Source organism: Atractosteus spatula, chromosome 12 (genome assembly GCF_055471065.1).
Source record: "Atractosteus spatula isolate fAtrSpa1 chromosome 12, fAtrSpa1.hap1, whole genome shotgun sequence".
In the NCBI taxonomy this organism is placed as follows: Eukaryota; Metazoa; Chordata; class Actinopteri; order Semionotiformes; family Lepisosteidae; genus Atractosteus; species Atractosteus spatula.
The window spans coordinates 23,510,530-23,527,867 of record NC_142717.1 but is presented as its reverse complement, the minus strand read 5'-3'; the positions used below and the strand labels follow the sequence as shown (position 1 = coordinate 23,527,867).

General features: G+C 47.0%; 1 protein-coding gene across 1 annotated transcript in view; it reads right to left on the bottom strand.

Moving 5' to 3' along the window:
* invs (inversin) overlaps positions 1-17,338 on the bottom strand; it is an 82,973-nt gene that overhangs the window by 37,463 nt on the left and 28,172 nt on the right. Inside the window, exons 5-6 of the mRNA XM_088928857.1 lie at positions 4,885-5,058; positions 2,018-2,185 (exon numbers count right to left, since the gene is read on the bottom strand). Coding sequence (XP_088784983.1) covers positions 2,018-2,185; positions 4,885-5,058 — 342 coding nt within the window. The remainder of the gene's footprint in view (positions 1-2,017; positions 2,186-4,884; positions 5,059-17,338) is intronic.

Here is a 17,338-nt window from a genome sequence, read left to right as displayed (position 1 = left end):
CCTGTTCCAGTTTTCCCAGAAGCCAATTAACCTATCCGAATATCTCCGGACTGCGGGAGGAAACCAGAGCGCTCAGAGGAAACTCACATGGACACGGGGGAGAACACACAAACTCCACACAGATAGCAAACTACATCCAGACTTGAACCCAGGGCCCCAGCACTGAGAGGCAGCAATGCTAACCCCTGCTAACACCCATCTGAACTTTTATACCTGTTTACCTAAATATATTACTACAACAACCAAAAACAAGGTTTTCGTGTCAGTTCTCAAATACAACATTGATACAAGCAGGTGGTGACATACAGTATTTTCTTGAATGAAAATGTAACAGGCTGAACGAGCTGAGTCCTTGCAGCCTGGAAAGCCAGTTGTCGTAGATCTAGGTCTAGTGCCTAAGGCGGTTGTTCAATATTATCTTTTCAGAAATGCTTCAGTACATAAACCAACTCTGTGTGTGCACGACAAACAGTTATTCCTCAGTTTCTTGTCAACACATCTCAGATGCAGTCATGCAAAGCAGAGGAAACACCCAGATGAAATGATCTGATCATTTCCACCAACTGCAACCTATGGGATGATATTGAGCTGAGGCTGTAAAATGTCCCATGCTTTTTACTCTCACTGCCACCTTTCCTGTCTTTGGAACAGCTAATTGGAAAAGGGACGAATTAATTTGAGTGCTCAGAAGACAAAAGGCAATTTTAACAAATCTATGACTGCGAAGCAAATATTCTCATTTAAGTACTAAGATTGTGGTAGACACCTTATTATTAAGATTACAGATGAATCAATAATAATATTCAACTTGGTTAAGCTACAGCGCTGAAATAAAGCACACTTTAAAATCCCCAAACTGCACAGACCTGATGTTAAATGCTGAACGTTCACAGATTGGGATGTTAAAGGTATAGTTGTATTGAAACTATTGATGTATTTCAAAACAATATTTCACAGAGGGGGTGAGTCAGACATCATAAATCAATCAGGACATGATCTTATATATGATAAGATAGCACTTCCATTGGCCCTAGAGGAAATGATAGGCGATTTGCTACAACTATTATTATTGTTATAGTAGTAGTAGTATTGTATCTAATCAAAACAAAATTCTTGGCCAACTAGCATAATACACAATCTTAGGCTGCACTGTTTTCTGATTTTTGCCAGCAGCTATATCACCCTGCAACTCACAACTGGCAGCCCACTGAAGCTCAGCTGGTGGGGACCAGTAGAGGGCGCTCACCTTGCAGTCTGGGTGGATCCTAATACCCCAGTATAGGGACAGGGACACTATACTGTAAAAAGGGGCCGTCGTTCAGATGAGACGTAAAACCAAGTTCCTGACTCTCTGTGGTCATTAAAAATCTCAGGATGTTTCACGAAAAGAGTAGGGGTGTTACTCCAGCATCCTGGCCAAATTTCCCATTGGTCTTTACCAATCATGGCCTCCTAATAATCCCCATCTATGAATTGGCTTCATCACTCTGTCCAATCCAAGTGGTCCTTCCAGCCTCCTCCACCCTAGGGGTGCCTGTCATCAGCTGGGCCGGACCAGGATAGGCCCCCCCCCCTCTTCTGCGCTCGGCTGTGGATGTCGAGTGGAGTGAAATCGCGCCACAGCGCCGTGCTGTCTGTCTTGCAGGGGGAGTGGGGCGGCCGACGTCGCCAACACGGACACCACAGCTGCTCGGCCACGAATCCAAAGGTGGCGGGTCGGAGGAAAAGCACGGCACTGAACCCCAAAGATCAGAGCCGTTGCCAGCAATTCTGGGCTTTCCCCTCTACCTCGGGGGGTGGCTAACTATCTCAGTCAGAAAAATAAAAAAACACAGCATTGTTCATTGGGCCTTGGCTTTGATCTCTGCAAAAGCACACAGTCAATAAACAGGGTCACCAAAATAAGGGTCCCTCCACCGAAAGACGCATCAGGAGCACAGACGAGAGGCGTGGGGGATGTCACGAGAGGAGCCAGGGGCATGGGCACCGCCCAGCCCGCTCGGTACGGTGGACTCACCAGGATGCAGCGCACAGTGTGTGTGGCGCTGGGGTCCTTGTTGTGGGCGGCCCAGTGCAGGGGGATCTTGCCCTCGACGTCAGGGATGCCGATGTTGGAGTCGTGCTTGATGAGCAGCTTGACGTGCTCGGGGTGGTTGTAGTAGGCGCTCCAGTGCAGGGCTGTCTGCTGCAGGGGCCGACACGAGAGCGGGGTCACCCGCCGAGCTTCACGAGCGCCGGGCCCCACGCTCTCCCTCCACACCCCGCAGCACCTCGGGCGACAAGCCAGGTGCCGAAGCGCCGGCCTGCCCTGGCCCTCCTCACAGCGCAGTTCAAATCCCCAGTGAGACTACTGTCAGCCTTGGCCAGTTAAGCAACAGACTTACTTTAATAAAATAAGAACCGGGAGTGGGAGGGGAAACCCTAGCATTACGCAAACCGCTGGCTGCTAACCGAAAAAAAATACCCGCTTGTTCCTTTTTCAACAACAGCAAGACAAAAAAAGGAACTGGAGAGAAATAAAGATGGCTCATCTCGCAAAATGAAGGGGACGTGTCTTCATCAAGGGCCAGCTACTGCAAGCAGACAATAGCAGCACCGAAACACTGCGTCTCCTGTGCGGAGGTGCTCAGAGCGTGGCGTGACGGGAACTGCACGATCTAAGCAGCCCACAGCCTCAGTGTTGGTGTGTTTGTGGATCATTTTGATCGGTTTTGCATCACACTCCCAGGTTATCACTTAAAGACAATTACCCAGCATGCCCCGGACTGAAAGGCACATCGGTCAATCTTTATTTAAACAGTTCAAGCAGGGAGCTGCGTCAGCATGCGTAGGCTGCAAAGGAACAGATAAAGGTTTATTACATGCTGAAAAGAGAAGAAAGGAAACACAACATTTTTCCTTACACCTGAAGAAGGCTCCACAGCCAAAATGTTGTGTTTCCTTTCTTTTCTTTTCAGCATGGAATAAACCCCACTACCTGTTCCTTTATTTAAAAGTTCAAGCAGGGAGCTGCGTCAGCACGCGTAGGCTGCAAAGGAAGAGGTAAAGGTATATTCCATGCTGAAAAGAGAAGAGACACAATGTTTCGGCTGTGGAGCCTTCTTCAGGTGTCACGAAACGTTGTATCTTTTCAGCTGAAAACGTTATCTTTTCAGCATGGACTAAACCTTTGCCTGTTCCATTTTTTTACACAGACGCATCCACAAGAAACAGGTTCGCTTCTGTGCTCTCAGCTCGGCCAGTGAGCCCGTTCCCAAACAGAGTTAAATACAGGTTTGGCGCTGATGGGAGTGAAAAGCACCACCTTATTTTCCACTGGGTCTGTGCGAACCCCAGCTGTGGGTTCAAAATCCGCTCTATTTACCAGCGAGGTGGTGGGGGTGGGGGCGCTGTTTATTATTAAGGCTGTTCCTTTGAATTAAAAAAAATCTTAACAATTAGCAGCTACTGGCTTTGCACATTTGGCCTGCACATGGTGAGTACTGTATCTATCACTCTGCGTGCAGTAGGACACAACCAAGTAGTGTTCAGAGGGTCTTTCAGCACCAGGGTGGAACCGTCACTTGGCAATGCCCAGGACACCTCACAATAAACACCCACACCGAGGAGGACAAAAATAATTTAAGTGGGTTGCCAGTTCTGGATTTTCCATTTTTAATATACTTTTTAAAAGTAGTTCAGGTGGGGAGCTGCATCAGGATGCGTAGGCTGCAAAGGAACAAGTAATAGGTTTGTGACACCTGAAGAAAGCCCCACGGCTGAAACACTGTGTTTTCTTTCTTATCTTTTCAGCATGGAATAAACCTGTTACTTGTTACTTTTTTAATGTACATGCAGACTATGCCATGAACTCTCAGTCCAGTTAACAGCTCTGTCTTGTATATTTTCCGCATGATTAGCAACACAGAGTGTCGGACCGGCCAGGGGCTGGAGAGTTTAAGCTCAGAAGGTTAAAACTCTCCCTGCACAGGTCGTTGCTGAAACTCCGTGTGTACGCCAAGCCCGGGCAGCTGAGTTTTATTAAACGAAAAAGAAATGCTTTTATTCGAAGTTGTTTTATGAGAGTTCACATCCTTCCTGCAACTTGAGAGCAGCTCGCACATCTCAGGCTGTGTTAATTGCGGTGTGTGGCGGTGATGGCTGACTTGCACATGACCTCCGAGATCCCACAGAACCCCCGAGCCCGAACATCTGGGACAAAGCAGAGCCGACGTGTGTCGAATTCCACAAGCGAAACTTCAATGGGACCCCTAATCCTTACTACGGGGGGTTCAAAGAAACTCCAATCCAAATCAACCACAGGACAAGATGTCTGGCTGCCTCTCACAGCTGTTCGCTTACTTCTGCCTGCACATTAACAATGAAATCAAGGCCGTGCCAGCAAATTCTTCCCATTCAGGGTCGAGGGGGAGCCGGAGCCTAGCAAAAGAAATACCCAGGGTACACCCTGGGCAGGACGTCAGTCCATCGCACAGCACACATTGAGACAGACAGACAGACAGACAGACAGACAGACAGACAGACAGACAGACAGACAGACAGACAGACAGACAGACAGACAGACAGACAGACAGACAGACAGACAGACAGACAGACAGACAGACAGACAGACAGACAGACAGACAGACAGACACACATCAGGGCCAGTCTTCCCAGAAGCCAATTAACCTCCCCGTATGTCTTTGGTCTGTGGGAGAAAACTCAAACAAACACAGGAAGAATGTATAAACTCCAGGCAGACAGCAACCCGGGTACAAAACTGAACCCCGAGCCCGAGCACTGTGTGCTAACCACTGCGCCACCATGCAGTCTATTTTCAATAACGTCTTAGCATTCTTCTGATAGCACCTGCAAGGCGTGTTTCGCGGTGGGCCTGCCTATCACCTTGTTCTTGTCCTGGGTGTCCACCTCCCCAGGAGCCATGTATTTCAGCAGCAGGGCCAGGCACTTGGGGCTGCGGTGCCGGGTGCTCAGGTGCAGAGGGGTCATCTCCTCCAGGTCCTTCTGCAGCCAGTCCGCCCTGCGAGCCAGGAGCAGCTTCATGAAGCGCACACTGCCCTGCAAGACACACACTGCCCTGTCAGTACAGCCTGACTGCACTATACACAACACACACAGCGCACTGTCAGTACAGCCTGACTGCACTATACACAACACACACAGCGCACTGTCAGTACAGCCTGACTCCACTATACACAACACACACAGCGCACTGTCAGTACAGCCTGACTGCACTATACACAACACACACAGCGCACTGTCAGTACAGCCTGACTCCACTATACACAACACACACAGCGCACTGTCAGTACAGCCTGACTCCACTATACACAACACACACAGCGCACTGTCAGTACAGCCTGACTGCACTATACACAACACACACAGCGCACTGTCAGTACAGCCTGACTCCACTATACACAACACACACAGCGCACTGTCAGTACAGCCTGACTCCACTATACACAACACACACAGCGCACTGTCAGTACAGCCTGACTGCACTATACACAACACACACAGCGCACTGTCAGTACAGCCTGACTCCACTATACACAACACACACAGCGCACTGTCAGTACAGCCTGACTCCACTATACACAACACACACAGCGCACTGTCAGTACAGCCTGACTGCACTATACACAACACACACAGCGCACTGTCAGTACAGCCTGACTCCACTATACACAACACACACAGCGCACTGTCAGTACAGCCTGACTGCACTATACACAACACACACAGCGCACTGTCAGTACAGCCTGACTGCACTATACACAACACACACAGCGCACTGTCAGTACAGCCTGACTCCACTATACACAACACACACAGCGCACTGTCAGTACAGCCTGACTGCACTATACACAACACACACAGCGCACTGTCAGTACAGCCTGACTCCACTATACACAACACACACAGCGCACTGTATGCACAGCCTGACTCCACTATACACAACACACACAGCGCACTGTCAGTACAGCCTGACTGCACTATACACAACACACACAGCGCACTGTCAGTACAGCCTGACTGCACTATACACAACACACACAGTGCACTGTCAGTACAGCCTGACTCCACTATACACAACACACACAGCGCACTGTCAGTACAGCCTGACTCCACTATACACAACACACACAGCGCACTGTCAGTACAGCCTGACTCCACTATACACAACACAGCGCACTGTCAGTACAGCCTGACTGCACTATACACAACACACACAGCGCACTGTCAGTACAGCCTGACTCCACTATACACAACACACAGCGCACTGTCAGTACAGCCTGACTCCACTATACACAACACACACTGCCCTGTCAGTACAGCCTGACTCCACTATACACAACACACACAGCGCACTGTCAGTACAGCCTGACTCCACTATACACAACACACAGCGCACTGTCAGTACAGCCTGACTCCACTATACACAACACACACAGCGCACTGTCAGTACAGCCTGACTCCACTATACACAACACACACAGCGCACTGTCAGTACAGCCTGACTGCACTATACACAACACACACAGCGCACTGTCAGTACAGCCTGACTGCACTATACACAACACACACAGCGCACTGTCAGTACAGCCTGACTGCACTATACACAACACACACAGCGCACTGTCAGTACAGCCTGACTCCACTATACACAACACACACAGTGCACTGTCAGTACAGCCTGACTCCACTATACACAACACACACAGCGCACTGTCAGTACAGCCTGACTCCACTATACACAACACAGCGCACTGTCAGTACAGCCTGACTGCACTATACACAACACACACAGCGCACTGTCAGTACAGCCTGACTCCACTATACACAACACACAGCGCACTGTCAGTACAGCCTGACTCCACTATACACAACACACACTGCCCTGTCAGTACAGCCTGACTCCACTATACACAACACACACAGCGCACTGTCAGTACAGCCTGACTCCACTATACACAACACACAGCGCACTGTCAGTACAGCCTGACTCCACTATACACAACACACACAGCACACTGTATGCACAGCCTGACTGCACTATACAGACTGCCTGCTTTTAACACACAGCCTTACTCCAATTCACAGATATTATTCCTTAAACTTATATAGTGCTTTTCTGGACACTCCATTAAAAGCGCTTTACAGGTAATGGGGACTCCCCTCCACCACCAGCACCAATGTGCAGCCCCACCTGGATGATGTGACAGCAGCCATAGTGCACCAGTACTCTCACCACACACCAGCTATCAGTGGGGAGGAGAACAGAGTGAAGCTATTTGATAGATTGGGATTATTGACTGGTAAATGCCAGGGGAAAATGTGGCCAGGATACCTGGGTCTTTTACATCTCATCTTAAGGATTGCACCCTTTTAAGAATACAGTGTTCCCACCACTATACTGGGGCATTGCGATCCTCACAGGCCGCAAAGTGAGCGCCCCCTACTGGTCCCACTAACACCTCTTCCAGCAGCAACCTTAGTTTTTCCCAGGAGGTCTCCCATCCAGGTACTGACCAGGCTCACACCTGCTGAGCTTCAGTGGGCTGCCAGTTGAGAGTCGCAGGGTGATGTAGCTGCTGCTATACAATAATGTGCTGATTAAAATGATAAAAATGGTTTATTTAGAGTTGTACTGTAAAGAGATAGCAGGTGGTGATGTTGGGTTTTGCACATCAGCATCACGAGTCTGAAGTTACAGTTATTAATAGCTTCAATATCAGGTTTCCTAAGCTGCAAACAACTTTGATTCTAGGCTTATGTGCAATGCTGTTGGGCTCTTTAATTCTTGTTTCATGTTTCATTTCAAACATGAAAGGTCAGGTCATTCATGAATTCTCTCAATTATGTACTACTGCCCCTTACAAACTTTTCCCTGTCTGATGCGGATAACCTTATACACACTTCTGCTCCAGAACTGACAACTGTAACTTGTTAATGTTTTGATGTGTACACTTTAATAGGCTACAAGATTTAATAAGTTCTGAACCAGCTGGCCAGTCATGCTGTTGATGTGGATTTCCTAATATCGTTCCAGAAAAATCTAGATGCATTCCTTGGTTCTACTAGAGGCTATGAATGAAGACAATAAGATGAACCATATTGTGTTCTCTCATGTGGTACCTTTCTGTGATTACCGAATTCTATTCATCCATTTTCTAACCATTTGATCCAAAACAGTGTTGTGGTAGAGCCAGAGCCTATCCCAGCAAGCAATGGGCACAAGACAGGATACACCCTAGACAGGAACCCAGCCCGTTTCAGGGCACACACAAACACACACACACACCTGTGCCAACTTTCCCTGAAGACAACTAACCTACCAGTATGTCTTTGGATTGTGGGAGGAAACAGGAGAACCGAAGGAAACCCACAGGAACACAGGGAGAGCGTACAAACTCTACGCAGACAGCAACCCGGGTCTGGAATAAACCCCAGGACCCCAGCTTTGTGACAGTGTACCTATCCGCCTAATTTAAATCCCAGAATATTTGAAGAGGTTACCAGTTAATGTTTAGATTGATTTTATAATTAACTGTCAACTCATAAGATTTTTCCTAGATCTTCCCTTACATAGATCTGTGTTCCAGTCTCACTCCATAATAGCTGCAACTCAGAGCACAGTGTAATTTTAAGGAATTTAGTTTGCAATCTCAGGTAAGAGCTTAATTTTTCCAAAGTTGGGGGGGGCTTTGTTTTTTAATCAGGTGGAAGTAATGTAGGATAAAACAGCCAAATCAAATACAATTTTCTAGATAGAAGTCAGAAACGGGGTTTTATTCAGGTCGAAACTGGGTTTTAGTCATAAAAAATAAATTGGTTATGGCTAAAGCCATCCTTCAGATGGAATTCAAGGTTACAAAGCACTTTTATTTTTGCAGATATTAACTGGATATAGGAAAAAGAAACCTTTACTCCAGAAGCTACAAAGAGAACAGAATGGCAGCACCTTGGTGTGTGAATGGGTACTCTTGAAGACGTCATTGCAAATGAGCATTTGTTCTCAATTTTATTTACCCGTTTAAATACAGGATTCAATCAAATAAAAAGATTGACTCGACTGTTATCTCCCGCTCAGACGCAAGGTCATAAAACAAAAAGCTGGGAATAGAAACACAAATCTCAGTGCTGTAAATTTCAAATTTGAAGGATCACCACAACAAAGATCGGAATAAAAAAATATATATTTATTGCACTTGCGGAACGCCATTTAAAACAAGGTTGCGTTGCATAAAGGCTTTGCTGCTGTCACAAAAACCTGTCCGCATTACATTGGTCTGGGTGCGATCCAAAATCTGAAGGATATTAAAAAAAAAATATTTCATGAGCTTACAAAGTTTATGTTCCATCTCTTCTGCTGTATTTTAGTAAAGAAAAGAACTGCGCTTGAGGTTTGTTCAAAATATACGGGGAAAATATTCAAGTTAAGTCCAAGTACAATGACAAGGGATGGAGGGATTGGCTGGGTTATCCTGGGTAAAGCAATCTCTGTGCTGTTACAAACAGTGCAGCTAGTTCAATATCAATCCGTTAGTGCAGCACCAGTGCTAAGACAGCAGTCTGGCTCACGCAGTGTCACTCAGGGCCCTTGCACACTTGCTCTGAGGACAGAGAGACAGCTGGTAATTGCTGGTTTCCTCATGAACTACCCTGCTCTTATTGACAGCCGGCCCACACAGGCCTCTGGAACAGTGTGGAGGCAGAAATCACTAGAAGGAACCCCCTCTCCTCTACTCAAAGATATCGGCATGGGGGATCTGGGCACGGGAAGCAGACAGCGGCGGAGGCGTGGAATCGATTTTCCCGGACATGGGAGCCCATGCCGGTCCTCTCTGGGTCTGTGACCGAACAGGGCGGGGTTACAAGCTGGGGGTGGGGGGTGGCATCCGCCTGAAGCGGCTCCGATGGGGAGGTGGGATGGCTCTGTCACGTCAATGCTTTTCTGGACGAGAATGACAGAAGATAGATGAATGAAAAAAGTGGATCATAGTTACAATGCCAGGCTGTGTGCTGCCTCATTTATAACCTGTACAGTAGCACCGCATTGACTCCTCATGTACGTCATCCTACAGTTGGCAGAAAGATTGCACACGCTATTCCAGCCAATGTTTTCCACCTATTTTAAGAGCATGAGTATATAACAGTAGATTTGGCCACGTGCAGTTAAAGCTTGAGGTACTAGAAAAGCACAGTCAACTGAGTACATCACTGATACAGCCTAATTTGGCATCTGCTCTTCCATTCGAGCACAGCGAGGTATTGTGTAGGGAGGGAAAGGTGAAGAGGCCGGAACTACCCCATCCCAGAGTTACTAGTTCTCAGATCATAGCTAGCATGTCCTTAAAAGAGTTTGCATTTTGGCTGGTCGCCGAGGTACATAACATTTTCATAAATGGATATTTTATCCACTGTAAGGACTAATGAACAATAAAGAAACTGATTGTGCTGCAATCCACAGATAGCGCAATTCGGAAGATCCTGTGTTCACACATCTGAGAGCTATTTCATTATTCCTGCTTTACAGCAGCTGCAGGTTTTATTACAGCAAAAGAGGATCCAGGCACCCTTTCCAATGATTTCCCATTCCGAGTCACTATAGTTTCTCTTGATTTGAACCATGTAATCTCTACTGAAAAACAGCTTGATCTTTATTGAGGGTTAAAAACTGAATGGCAGGGGAACATTCCCTGTGAATCTTATGTAGGGGAGGACTTACCACAACTACATACTTACAGTATCTCCAGAATACGATGTAAGCCACAGGTTAATGTACATACGGGTTTTGGTTTTTGGGGAAGCTTTTTATTCAAAGAATGTAAAAAATTAAAACTTCTCTCATTGGTTTCCCTTAAGGATTTTTTTTTTCACGTAATTCTTTAATTAACAATGATGGCCTGAAAGCCCGTTTATGCAGTAGGGAAGCTACGACTGCAATTTAAGTGAATTAACTTGCTCAAGAGCGATGACCCCACTGGGATTTAAACCCGCAACTCTCTGGAGTCCAGGGCTGGAGTTATCATGAAAGTTGATGACTTTTGATGGAAAAGCATCAGGACTTCAAATTCATCATAAATGAAAAGAGACAAAACAGATCAAACATAAAAATGCCATAGAATAGTCAAGAAATATATATTAATAATAATTATTATTATTATATAATGATAATATAATAATTGCAACAATAAGCCAAGGCCTCTGAGTTTCCAGCCTTTCCTTTTTAACTGTTGTTGTACAATATCGCATTTGGGCAAGAAGAGACCTAAACAGAACCTTCTTTTTAAGAGCTTTTAGTGGAGATTTTTTTTTAAATTTCTTATACTTCACTTTTCTTTGCAACCCTGGGGATAAATGGGACAGACCAAACTGTCTTTGATAAGCAGAGCAGCAGACCCAGAAAACAGATGTGCCAGGGAACAGAGGCAGGAGAGAAAAGGCGTCAGAGAGAGAGAATGTAGGCCACATCTAGGCAAACAACCCCAAGCTGAACTGCCTTGAAAACATTTTAGTCATTTCAAAGAACAAGCGAAGAAAAAGTTGGTAACCAGTTAAAGTAGAGTGATAAAGAGGGAAGTGGGGTCCATTCAGCAAAGGAGAGACAGAGCTGTGTAAAGGCAGAGACTGTGGTAGAGAGGGGGAAAGGGGGTGGACGTCCAGACAGAGGGAGAGAGAACTGAAGAGATTTCCAGTTGGAGAGACAGAGAGAGCCGTGTGTGTGCGGTGAGCAGGGTGGAGGCTGTGTGTCCAGTCAGGATGAATCAGGCTGCTGTCTGACAGCCTCCCCTGCCCTGACAGGGCAAGAGCCGCCCCTGCCTCCCTATTCTCAATCCAATTAGAGCACTAATCCCTCAGCTCGTCGCTCCGCGCCTCAGCACGGCAGCTATTGATCAGTTGTCAGCGCGGTTCACACCCTCCCCGTCCGGCCCGCTCTGACAGGAGACAAACCTCTCAAATTAGACCGCACTCCGGCTGCCCAGGAGGCCCCTACCGCCACAGCAAGTAAAAGGCCAATAAAACGATAGAAACATAGATATAATAACAAAACCCCCCGAACACATCAGAGCATTTTGACAGGGAGCCCGTTGGCTAGAGTACAGCCAGCAAGCGACCCTAACCCCGTCCTCTTTCTCTCCCTCGCGCTCGCACTCTGACTGAATTAAAGGGCAGAACAATTAAGGAGCCTGACCAGCCCGGATCAGCCCAGGATAGAACGATCATCAAGGGAGAGGGCCGTCAATAGCAGACAGGGGCAATGTCAATAGCAGCCTCTAATGCCCACACCTGCACTGACAGCCTTGCTCCACTAGGGGGCACTGCCTCCCCATGACTCTGCCATTGCCCCCCCCCCCACCTCCTCCTCCTCCTCCTCTCCTCCTCACATACTCTCACATACTCGCAAGCTCCGCCAGACGGGCGAGCGCGTCGAAGGCTGGCCGACAGCCCTGTGAGCACGCACAGCAAGCAGAGCACAGACGGCTAGGAGCGCGAGAGCCCGAGAGGCACCTGCGGACGCGCTGCACCTCCCTGCTGCTGAATCGGACATGTGTGCGCTACTGACTGGGTACATGGGAAAGGAAATGACTGGGAAATCAGTTCCATAAGCGCCGGGGCCCTGGGTTGAACTCCTGGGGTGCTGTGTGTGTGGAGTTTGCATGTTCTCCCTGTGTTCTTGGGGGTGTCCGCCAGGCTCCCTGGTTTCCTCCCACATTCCAAGGCACACTAGTAGGATAACTGCCTTCTGTAGAAATTGGGAAGGGTATATCTTGACTCTGAAAAACCCTATGTGCTGACAATAAATTATAAAATCAATTCAAACTTTAACGGGTAACCTCTGCATATAATCTAAGATTAGAATTAGGCGGGGTTCAGTTCCTGACCTGGGGTGCTATCTGCGTGGAGTTTGCAGGTTCTCCCCGTGTTCATGTGGAAGCCAGGCAGGCAGAGAGGCAGAGAGGCAGACAGGCAGACAGGCAGACAGGCAGACAGGCACTTTACTTTTACTGCTGTGGAAATTTGTCTTTGGCTTCTCCCACAGAAGTACAAAACACACAAGCAAATCATAAGAGCCACTTAAAACCACATGAAATCACAACAACAGTATGTGATGCATAAATAGTTGAATAAATAGGTACGGGGGGAATACATTTACATCCCTTCATTGAGTGGTTTTATTTCAGAGGGGACAAAGGACTTCTTATAAATGTTTTTATATTACAGTAGATTGTGTAAACTGTTATAGTATCAGAACGACCAAAAATAAAAAAAAAATGCATATTCACCAAATTCACAAAGGCTAACAAATTGATGCTCTGTATTTGCAAATATTTGTCCACACCACCACTTGCAATATATATCAGTTTAGTTTTTAGTTTTGACACACAACTTACAATTTCAGCCCCACATTTCACCTAAGGGCAGTGTTTTACCAAACAGTACATTGCAAAGATAACCTAGTGTCACTGTACCGCATGGCAGTGAACAGGAAACACAAAATAAATATTTTCGTTAAAAAAAACAAAACAGTTTTCCGTGTGTCGTTAATTTCACCCCACAGTCTGTATGGCAGCTTTATCTAAAGCAGAACCAGACTTGACAGTGGATATAGCCGGCACTGAGTGAGAGTTTAAAATTAGCTTGGGTCTCAGTGTTCCCCTGCAGGACAGCTTTATCCACCCGGCTAATCTTTGAGGTGAATCACTTGATTTGCAAATACAGTTCTTGCACACTCAAATTAGATCAGCTTACCGCTCAGACCAGACAAAACACTGTCCCGATTTAACCGAGCTAAAAACAACACTGACATCAGGTCCTCTCTGTTCCTGCCCTGGCAGGGGAAACTTTATCTGCACCTGCCCTGTGCCGGTGGCTACACCTCACTACAGGGCGTTCGGAATAAATCATGCATTAGAGAAAACATGTTTCTGCTTACAATTAGCAAAATAATTATGCAAATCTAGCAGCCCTCTGAAACTCACACTTATGTCCAATTTTTAGCGGGTACCAGTTAGTCAGCTGGTGGTGAAAATGAGTTGCATCTCTAATGATACTTGTCATGGATTAGAGTTCACTCTTTTACAGCGCACCGCTGAAGACCTGAAGTCGGCCACAACCAACTTTTTTTGATTGCACGTGATACAGCTCCAAAATTCGCACGGAAAAACAATTCGGCCCAGCGCATGATACCGCTACTGCTGAAAACGTCAGAGGACACACTGAGGCACGAAGAAAATCAGGACAGAAAAGAAAAAAAAATTAAATTGGAAGAACAGAACCGAGAAAGGAAATTGTGCTCCAGACTGTGGTTATTCTTGTCCCATAATGCCAGTTGCCCAGCTCGGCAGAGGCTCAGCGAGCTGCTGACGAGCTATTTTGTACACTATTCGCAAAACAATATTGGAAGAACGGTATTAAAAGGAGGGAAAAAATAATCTGTCATTTTCACCCATTGGATTTTCCTCCACGTTGTGACCCAGGAGAGAACATTCTGCCCCATGCTACCACGGACGGGCTTTGTGAAACTAGACTAAGGTATGCCGGGGAAAAGATTTGTTGGGTTTTAACTTTTAAAAAAATGATCTTGCTCGAGTGGAAAAACTCACAGCGTCACGCAAGGCTTTGCATCACTGTTAGCAGAACTGGGGCGAATGATAATAATATAATAATAATAAACTTTATTTTATATAGCGCCTTTAAAGGTGGCTTCTCAAAGCGCTTTACAGGATGACAGCAACAATAAATAAGAAGAATACACAAGATAAAACACAATTACAATATATAGAGGAGACCGTGGATGGTGGTACTAAGAAAAGCAGAGGGGTGAAGAATGGAACCAGTTCAGTAAAGGCTTTTCTGAAGAAGAGGGTTTTGAGTCTGGATTTGAAGGAGTTTAGAGGAGGTGACTCTCTGATATCCTTGGGCATATGAGACCAGGAGGAATTCCTCACGAGAGGAGGCGTGCGCAGGCCCACCGATTATACTTTCCATAAGATCTAATCCCTTGACAGCGTCTAATCTGTTCTGGAGTGATCCTCCTGCATCAGCATCGACATCACAGCCTGCCCCTTCCCCCCCCCCCCCCCCACCACACAAACACACACTGGATCTCCCCGTTCCTCGGTGAACTTATCCTCCGCACGTGGCGGGACTGCAGCGGGCCAGCCGTCTCCCGCGGACCCACCCGGCTCAGCGCGTTCCCAGAAAATCCACTCAGCCTCTCTTGCCTGGATGCGTGCAGCACGCCGGTTATTTGCAAATGGGACGGAGGAAGACATTTTTTTTTTTACGCATTTTCTCTGGGTGGACACACTGACTCGCGGTCTGGTTTTGTAAAAAAAAAAACAACCCTCAGCTCTGTCAGGGAGGAGGTGAACTCGTGCCCTGGCAGGCCCTGGCTGTATTTTCGGCGGAGATGGCAGAGCAAGGCCGTAACCCCCCGGCCCTGCTCCTGTCACACAGCCCCACTGTCAACAGGGGGCCTCTGGAGCCATGTGGAACCACTTTGTTGCCTCTTCAGGCCCACTGTGCTGATGAGACACACATTGCGACCATTATTGAAAAATGCAGCTTTTATTGAACTCGCAGCACAGGCTAAGCCTATAAAGTCGAGAGGACAGCAGACTCCACTTCAGGCTGCTCGCTTTTGTTCTTTTTTTAAAATAAAAAATCCCACCCTCACCCCACAGAGTTGCTTGTCTCCAGAAGTTTCTAAACCCGAAACACGTTGTTTTCCTAAACGCACGACAAACATTTTTGCCTTAACTGAATTTTTACCCTAGTTTTAAATTTCAGAAAGCCCGTTGGTTTCGAAGGCCAGCCATTCCACATCATTAACACCACTCAGCACAGACAAATCAGAACGCGGTCGTCTCAGCACCACGTAGTTGCAGCTCCTGATTCACCAGCTCTCTCAGAGGTGAAAGATCAATAACAGCAGCTTTAGAAAAACTTTGAAGACGAGTCATCTGAGATAACATAAGCCAAAATGTTGGCTACCTGCTTTTTATTTCACTCTTCCATGCCCATTACTACACCTAACCATAACACAGATTTGTAAAATGTGTTCAGGTGGGAGCTCACCATTTAAGTGAAATTTGTGAATCAAAAGCAAATTTGCTAACTGAATTACTGAAGTGTGAGAAGCCTGCTCTGAAGTGCACCTGTGGCTCCGTACGGTGCTTTCTCGAGCACAGCCACTAGTTGGTGCTATGTGCTGTGTCTGCGGAACAGTGGCTACGTTTCGTGCTTGTTAACTGCCAGCCTGGTCAGCGCAGACAGGCAGAGGAGGTGCTGTACTCTGTCGTATCCTTCAGTCTGGCCACACATACAAACAAAACACACAGTACATTTGGGCAGTGAAAGAACTAGGACAATTTAGCAGGGTGCAACAACAGCAAGTCCTATTTTAAAAATAAAAATTCTCTACACTTATATAGCGCTTTTCTGGACTCTCCACTCAAAGCACTTTACAGGTAATGGGGACCCCTCCAACACCACCAATGTGCAGCCCCACCTGGATGATGCGATGGCAGCCATAGTGCATCAGTACACTCACCACACACCAGCTATTGGGGGGGAGGAGAACAGAGTGATGAAGCCAGTTCATAGATGGGGATTATTAGCAGGCCGTGATTGGTAAAGACCAGTGGGAAATTTGGCCAGGATGCTGGGGTAACACCCCTACTCTTTTCGAGAAACGTGGAAGGCGTTTGTTTGTTTTCGGAAGACGTTTCGGGTCAAACAGGTGCAGTGCCTGTCGTGTGGATAAGAACAAGGTGTTGGGGCCCCTAAGAGTCTCCCCAGTAAAGACGTCCACGTGCAGCACTTAGCTGAGCCCTCCGGCTTGGCTCCACCAGCTGAGCACTAGTCTTAAAGCTCCAGTTGGCTCACAGGAATGAGTGAGAGGTGGACGGCATGATGTACTGTTGTCTCTCCTGCACAGGAAAGAGAGCTTGTGCAGCGAGCCGACTGGTGTTGAACTGGCCACTCCAAGAGAAAATTAAAAACTGGAGTTAAACGGGCACTCTCTCTGTAAAGAGCATGCTTTAGCAGGAAGCTCAGGGTTAGCCCCTGCCTTATAAATCAGTTATATTCAGTAACAGCAGAAATGTGATTTGTTGTGGAAATGTGTTACAATAAATGCTACACTACTGGGCCCAGAAAATCAATTGAGCCAGTGCTGGGGGCAGTGTCTGCGTGCAGTGCATTACTTTCCACCTGCTAGTTCAAGGCTTTGAGCTGCTTTATTTGAAGTATTATCCCGAGCAACAGCGCAGTGCGCACCATTATTAAACAGCTGGTTAAAACAGGGCCTGCCTCCGAACGG